Source organism: Phaethon lepturus, unplaced genomic scaffold, assembly GCF_000687285.1.
Source record: "Phaethon lepturus isolate BGI_N335 unplaced genomic scaffold, ASM68728v1 scaffold4958, whole genome shotgun sequence".
Classification (NCBI taxonomy): domain Eukaryota; kingdom Metazoa; phylum Chordata; class Aves; order Phaethontiformes; family Phaethontidae; genus Phaethon; species Phaethon lepturus.
The window spans coordinates 17,451-25,893 of record NW_010555390.1 but is presented as its reverse complement, the minus strand read 5'-3'; the positions used below and the strand labels follow the sequence as shown (position 1 = coordinate 25,893).

At 36.0% G+C, this 8,443-nt stretch overlaps 1 protein-coding gene across 1 annotated transcript in view; it reads left to right on the top strand.

Annotated features, from left to right (window-relative positions):
- The window catches only part of FAM185A (family with sequence similarity 185, member A), a gene marked incomplete at both ends in the record, with an annotated part of 33,782 nt that overhangs the window by 12,898 nt on the left and 12,441 nt on the right, over positions 1 to 8,443 (top strand). Inside the window, 2 exons of the mRNA XM_010292128.1 lie at positions 269 to 361; positions 5,711 to 5,849. Of these exons, the coding sequence (XP_010290430.1) occupies positions 269 to 361; positions 5,711 to 5,849 (232 nt within the window). The remainder of the gene's footprint in view (positions 1 to 268; positions 362 to 5,710; positions 5,850 to 8,443) is intronic.

Genomic DNA, 8,443 nt, shown 5'->3' with positions numbered 1-8,443 from the left:
CCAAAAAAAAAATCGCTACTGAGAATAAAGGGTTCCTCAGCATCATTCTTTCCCTTGTGTTTCTGGTTACAAAGAAAAGTGACTTGTTTTGAGTTTGACTCCGCTGGAAATAAACAGCGCATTTAGCAATCACTTGAGAAGAAACCTTCACAGTATAATGACAGTTTGTGATCCAAGGTTGTTATTGTGGTAAATCTTTGAAAACAAGATAACTTGTTTTCTAAATATGATTATCCTAACCATATGATTTTTAAACTTTTTTTTTCAGAGCCATAAAATTGATATACGGACAAACGGTGGCAAAGTAATTGGCCTTGGAACACTTTATGGAAATACAGATATTCGTGCAACAGAGAAGGGTGTAAGTAAGGAGTAAACCTTTTTCTTCAATGGCTTATTTAGCTCATCTGTTGCAAAATGACTAAATTTTGAAGAATGTGCTGAAGAATATTTAGTGACCCTCATTGGCTGATTGCCATTTCACTGTTAATTTACATTTGTCTGTTTAATTATACTACATTGTCTTATGCTTGATTCTGTGATGAGTGAACAGGCTCCACAGAAAGAGCAGTAATAAGCATGCAATCATTCCAATAGCACTGAGGTTGTGCTAGCTTATACAGCTCATAAGCTTTAATTATTTAGACTCTTAAACTTTTTACTTGGCTGTTATCTAGGCACCTGGATTCTGCAGTAGGCCCATGAGTTTATTTTAATGTCTTGTGAATAGTGGCTTGATATTTGTACATGCTGTTTGTAAGAATAGAAGAGTAGAAGGTTTTGTGTATTTCTTTGCAGCTGAGGAAATATCACACGTAATCTTGTTATGACATGCAGTGAGAAGAATCATGAACAGGAAAACAGTTTCATAGAGAAGTAGTTTGTTTTTTTCAGCAGATGGCAGTATGAGACAAAGCTCATACTACTATAATCTGGTTTTGTTTCTTGCTGTAAGTAGTCAATTCTCCATTATTTAAAATAATGCAGAGCTAGGCTCCCTTGCATAATACTACAGTCCTCACACCCAGTCTGGTTTTTAGGCTCAGCTTGAATCTTTAAATGTCATAATGTCCATGCAACTGATTACATTTGGATTCATTAGATCTGAAGTATTGCTATATGAACATGTGGAGCCAAGCCAAGTCTGGAAGTAGCTTGGATGCATGCAGTACTCTGTCAGAATCAATAGGTACCCTTAAAACCAGCAGCAGTGGGAAGACTCAGAGTGCAAGTGGCTCCTCCTTAGCCAAGGGTAGAAATGAGACCAAGCTATGAAGTTCTAGGCGCCCAAAATCACCTCTGTGAAGTGCCATTTGGCACTGTTTTACACCTTGTAGATTGGGTTCTGAGATCATATATTCACTTTCATAGAGCCATCTCTGAGCTCTTCTTAATGTCCTGCTGTAAACTAAGCAACTTGCCACTGGATTTTTCTAAAAACTGTCAACGTTAAATTATCTGCGTTTCTTGGTAGTGGATGCTAGCCTGCCTTTTATGCACAAAAGAGCTCAGAGGCTGCTGCAGCTGTACTATTCTTGGGGGTTGTCTGGTCTGGAGGCTCAGGGGAGACCTTATCATTCTCTACAACTACCTGAAAGGAGGTTGTAGCGAGGTGGGTGTTGGTCTGTTCTCCCAAGTAACTAGTGATAGGACAAGAGGAAACGGCCTGAAGTTGTGCGAGGAGAGGTTTGATTTGGATATTAGGAAACATTTCGTCACAAAGAGGGTTGTCAAGCATTGGAACAGGCTGCCCAGGGAAGTGGTTGAGTCACCATCCCTGGAGGTATTTAAAAGACGTGTAGATGTGGCACTTAACCACATGGTTTAGTGGTAGACTTGGCAGTGCTAGTTTCATGGTTGGACTCTATGATCTTAAAGGTCTTTTCCAACCTAAATATTTCTATGATTGATATTACTTCATTAACACTATTTCATCCTATCGAGACTTCCCAGCATAAAACAGAGTGGGTAAGGTCTGGCTGAGGCATGCTTTGTTGATACCAGAGTTGGACTGACCAATGCGAATTGATTTGCAGTTCCCTTGGGACTATTACTAGTTAGTGGAGTTAGGATCCATCCTAAGCCACTGGCAGCCACAGGCACTGGAAGAGGGCAGAGGTAGTTCACAGCTTTCTTGATGTGTCATCCATCTTCTTGCAGAAGGCTTCTGGTGGAAGGATCTGAAAACTGGAATCCTTGCTTTCCACCAGTGGATAAGATTGAGTGCAGTCTAGGAAGTGCTTTGACTGCTATGGATTCATGCTGTTTACAACATACTAGCATGGTGGTGCTCTTTAAATTAGAGTTGTGCTGCTTAGTCGTTTGTCCCAAACTAGTTTTTTTTACACTAGGGGTGTCTATGGAGTTCATTTCAAATATCATCTTGCTGCTGTTGATAAAAACAAGTGGATGGTAGAAGAATAATTAGATCCATACCTATGCGAAAATGTAGTTCATGAAAGTGAGAAATATAATTGTTTTGCTTCAAGTCTTTAAACAATATTTAAAAGTCTCATCTTTTTTCAGACACACTGTCCTTCTGAAACAATAAAACAAACTTCATGCAGATTAAATGCTTCTTTGATCATAAATATTTATATAGTCTGTAATATTGCTAGAAGTCACTCTTACAGTTGTAAAGCCGTAGCAACTTGAGTGAAATGAGTAATTTTAACATTAATTTACAGCTATGGAACAATATTTTGGCTTATATTATTGAACTTCTCTTTAAAAAAATTTGTGTAGTTAGGAAGGACAGTGTGAGATTTCTGTTCTCAATTGGCCACTTCTGTTAATAGTCAGCCAGCCTTACATCTCCTGTGTGTATTTGTATGAGATTTTTCTTCCATCAGTTATAGTCATCATTATGTAATTATGGCTCTGTCAGCATTTCCAGACCCCTCCTGGAGGTGGGGAGGGAAAGGATGTGGTAAAAGACACTAAACACTTGAGAAACAGAATATTTTTAAAGGGGAAAATGGAGAAGACACTAGTAAAATATTTGAGCAAGGATAGCACAAAAAGGAAGGCCAAGAAGAAGAATATGTAGGGACAGACTTGTTTATGTCTTATTTAAACATAGCAAGATGTTAGTGTTCATCTTGAAAATGTGTTCAAGTGCAAAAACATTCTCAGTCTAATTTATGAAGATAGACTGACACTTTTTCTTTAAAGGGTAAGAAACTGATGGAACTTGAGCATGTGGTCAGTCATGGTAACTGCAACTCCCAAGGCTCTACTCTCAAGAGAAGGAATTTTTCCAGAAAACCTGGTGGTTCAATGGACAAAAATACCTAATGACTCCCCAGTCAAACAAATTTGATTAATCTGTGCCGTGGGGATTTTTCTATAACACTTATTTTTCAGAGCCAAACAACTATGTTCTGCCAAAAATTCATAAAAGTTAAAAAATTTGGGATTGAAACCATATTTAGTCTCAGTAAAAAGCAATCCTTTTTTTTGTGTGCTTTCCCTTTCTAGAATACTGGTTTTAGTCTCATACTTGATCAGTCTGACTTCCCCTCCCCCTGATTTGGCTTATTCCGAATCAAATGTTTATTGTATTGGTAGTTTTTGTTTTGTGTTTTTTTTATAGTAACTAGCTGACTCAGATACTTCTTTTTATCGTGTGCTGAGACAACTCTTTTTATTGCTGTGCATTTTTAAGAAAGGTAGTTGAGGCTGGTAAATAAAATGAGTTGGCATGTGAGCTTGCTTGTAATAAGGCACTTCATAATATTTAAATAAGATAAGTATCTAAATAGAGTCAAAAATTGCATACCATAGTAACAGATGTAGTTTTTTAGGCTTTCCTTTTCCCATTCAGCAATGCCAGAAAGCAGCCAGTTTGCACCCAAACTATAAAGGTATTTTTATTTTATTTTATTGTCCCCTCTAAAGTATGCCTCACTCCATTTTCATTATGCTGATAGCAATGATGGCCCTGCTAAAGTTGGAAAGGTTCTTTGCAAGTCATTTAACTCTCTTCAGAACAGATTCAGATTGTAGATCCTAAAATGACAGTGGCTTTTCTTTTACTTGTTGCTTTTGCAGTGTGCCACAGCTGGTTTACACTCTGCATCCTGGGTGAGGCAGTAGTGGAGTACACTGGGAAACATTCCTAGGATAGATGCAATGTAAACTTACATTTGTTTCGGGTCTGTTAGAGTTTTGCTAGAAGCAATGAAAGATTGAAAAACTGACAAATCCTTAGTATCATTGGTGCGTTGGTTTTGATGCTTCGATTCTGACGCGTAGTTCTAAGCAGCATCACCTGTGGAGATTGTAGATATTGATTGTCACATATCCCTAATTCTAGCACAGCACTTTGATCCCCAGATTTTCTTAAAGGTTAATGTATCTTGTTACATTCTTGGAGATCTACTTTGTATTGTAGCATCACATCAAAAGTCTTAAGACAATAGTTCATTCTGTAATCTTATGACCTAAAGTGTAAAGACAATGTAAAGCTCAGTATATATGGATTGGTAAGGTCACAGTATAATTGGACTGTCATACAGTCCATACTAAACCAGCCTCTTTAGCTCACTTCTCAGGACACAATACAGCATGGAGTTGCTCTTTGTCCGAATACCTCTTACTTCATCCATAGCTTATTCCTTATATAATATAACTCTGGAAGGGTCAGCACAGACTTATTTTTTTGTATTAACTTTTTTCTACAAGATGACAATGCTAAAATGACAAAAGATAATTTGACATAAGGCACAGTTTGATCTAGAAGGCCATATATCATTTCATGCAGTGAGTAAGGATTTTGTACAATTCATTTAAAGTCTGCGTAAGCAAAATAAAAACAAATTGAGTGAGGTTTGGGTATGAACTATTGCATGATTCAATCATAAATCAAGTTTAACTGAGGAAGAATAGAATTAAATTCATATGGTAGTTGTACAAGCACGTGATTTGCTCTGTTTTGTTCAGATAGGCATAGGTTATGTCACACAACTGGTTACTTATACATAGATATTCTCATCTATCACCTTTTATTCCCAAAATCTATCCATTGTGCAACTTTTCAAATCTTATCTTTTCTCTCCATTTCTATTGAAAAGAAGTAAGAATGGAGACTTTATCTCTCACTTTTCAAGGACTTAAGCTTCAAGCTATATAAAGCCAAGAATAAAGGCCTGAGTAATATGAACAATTATACTGAGGAAAAAGAGCAGCTGTGGCTTTTTTGCAAACCTTCACCAAAGCTATGTCTACAAAGTGAGCCAGTTAAAAAACTGCATAAATACCTGTATGTAACAAAGAGAATGGGTGTTCCAGTATGTATGTATGTGGTGGCAGAAAACTGCTTACCAGTGCTTTAAGTGTCATAATGCTGTATGAATGTGAAGTCTTCAGTATTAAAGCTTATCATTTTGAAAAGTAAAAAAGTGCTTTGGTTTTTAAAAATCAGTTTTTCTTTCATCCATTTGTGACTCTTTGAGTTCTTCACCTGTATGATTGATGTAATAATTCATAGGAATGCTGTAAAGAATCGTTAACTTGTTGGTTAGAGCTCTTGGTTGAAAAGGGGTTTTGTTTTCTCTTATGTAGCTTTTAATTAAGAACTTCATTCCGTTGTTCTGCACCAACAACTGCTTTCCATTTGTTTTGCCTCTTAATAGTGTTACTTCCCTCTGCCTTTTCAAACTGTGATGACAAGTTTTCCATTATGTTTATTTAAGTTTATTTCTCTTAGAGTGTGAATATAGAGAAGCTGCAGGGGACATCCATCAACATATCTACTGAAGATGGGCTGCTGAAAACTAAGTATCTCTACGCAGAATCATCATCTCTGTCTTCAGTAGCTGGTGATATTCTGCTGGGAAGTATTCATGGTAAGAAGGAAATACTGTTACAAATTCAGCTGCTTTGAAGGTATTCATAATGTTCTCAGTAACAAATGAACTAATGCTATAGGCTAGCACTAAATCAACTGTGCACAGTATATGAACAAAACAACTCCGTATTTGTTAGAGACTGAATTGATGAGAATTAACTTACCACGTACTATACTTTATTTTTAAAAACAATTTTATAAGCACACTTGTGAAATAGAAAAAAAAGTGTGTGTTACAGGAAAGAAATGTCACACATAGTAAGGATGTAAAAAATATTTTAAAATTTAGCAATTAAAATTATATTAAAAGTAGTAAAGAAGCTTCTCTTCCCCTCTCACCATCCTTTTTCTTCATAGGAGAAGTAACTCTTTACAGCATCTACTACGAACTATGGTAGAACTTGGTTGTATTTAGAGGTTTTTAGCAGAAATAGTCTCAGTGTGTGTTGTCACCTCTCTATTAGTATACAGTGCCAATTTCTGTTTTTGGATTGGGGAAAGAAGTCTCTAATCCATCCTTTAATGTCTTTCACCTAGAACTAAAACTAATTAACTTGAGTGTCTTTATATAAACAGCAGTCAAGGGTTGCAATCTGGTGTGGTTTTCTAATTCAACAAAATTCTCACTGAATTCTGACTCTACTGTAACGTGTTTGTAGTGATGTAACATTAAGTAAAACAAATTGGAGGATGTACAGAGAGTGAAAATTAGTCAGGCCAGTCAGAGTTCCAGCAATTTTGTGTTGTCATCTTGCTGGAGAAATGACTCTTGTTTCTTCCTTAGAGGAGCAACTCCTTTGTCCATTTATAGTAAATTTAAGAATGGTTTTGAATCCTCCTAGGTAAAGTTTACTTCAGCATACATAGGCAGAAATAAGATTATTTTATTATTTTTTATTGTTACTGTATTTTTCTAATGTGTAGACTGTATTGTTACTGGTACTTCTGTCTGGTAAGATCTTCCGTTTTGTTTTTTCTAACTTCAAACTGATCTAATGATACTGTGGAATGATCAGTTCATGAGCATGTTCATGCCCCTGCACATCAAAAAGTTTATTTTTGTTTTGTTGGTATAAAAATGAAATAACTGCTGTAGTTAGTGACTTACTTCCTTAGTAATGCTTCATTGTCATTTGGCTGAAGAACAATGTGAAAATAAATAGAATTGTATCCAAATTATACAGACATGTCTTATGTTACTTCATGATTATTTTCATGAACTCTTTACTAAATGGGTCTGGAACACCTAATATTATTTTAGCTGTTTCTTTTAAAAACAATTACACATTAACATTTGCCTAGTACTTCTAGACAATTTTTTTCAGAAAAAAAATTTTCTGCAAAACATCATGCTCCTCGATCATGTTTTAACAGTAAGAGCAAATACTTTTAAAGTCTTTTAAATTCCTTTGCATATATATACATGCACACAAAAACCTATGTAAGCGGAAAAGATAAACTCCTATTTTAACTTTATGTTAGAAAAAAATTGGTCACTTTCAATTCTAGTCTTTGCTCATGAGAGAGCTGAATCTTAGTAGTAGTTTTGTTTGTAAACACTTGGACAGATTGTTTCTTGGGCAATTATGCCCTCTATATCCCTATAGCTGACAGTATTCTGATATAGTTGGCATAAAATCAGCACATCTGTGCACAAAACTGAGCTAGATTTCCTTGCTTTTGCACTGAGAACTTTGAAGTCAGGGCAACACAAACTTGTCTAGCTTAAAAATTGTAAGTTAAGTGTTGGCCTTCATGGAACAATTACATGACCAAAAGTACATTTCTCTGCACTGTCTCTAGACACCGCAGGTCACAACACAGCAGGACATTCCTGTCTGCTTTAAAAGCAACCTTTTTTTCTAGCTAAATGTTTGGAGTGAGCCTGTCACACTAATATGTTTACATTATGCAGCATCAGTCATATCTACCATGTAAGTTTGTGGTTAATAGGAGTTTGATTTCAACATGTTTAATATTTTTTCAAGGACCTGCTTATCAAAACAGAAAACAAAAAACCCCAGAAAAACAAAGAACAGACCAGCAAATACGCAAGTCCTAGGGGCTATATTCAGACAGAGTATAATCTAGCTAGCTTCAGCTCCATGGGAGTCGCTAGCTGACGAAACCCTAGGCTTTTTTGTAGGTTGTACAAAAATAAGTACCATAGTCAATGGGGAAAAGTGTGGGATAATTATAGTGTGCCTTCTAAAAACAGCAAACAGGAAAGCCAAATGTCTTTCAAGTCCATTGAAATAAGGTTTTGTTTCAACTCTGATTTTTCAGAACCTTGAAATACTTTGTACAGTATGTTCTTGAAATGATGAATTTAAGGCTATTGATGATAGGCTGCTTTTCTAGCTTTCAGCCCACAGACCGCTAAAAAAAACCACTACAGGTCATATACAGTGGAATGCATTCTACCCTAATGGTTGTTTACTACTGTGTAATTACAGAAGATAGGAGCAGAGCTTGATCCATTTGCAATTCTTAAAGGCCTCTTCCGAAAGATCTGAAAATTGTTGTGAATACTGTGTATTACTAAATTGGGCTCAATTACTGTGGTCAACCAAATTTTCTCAATCTGTTATC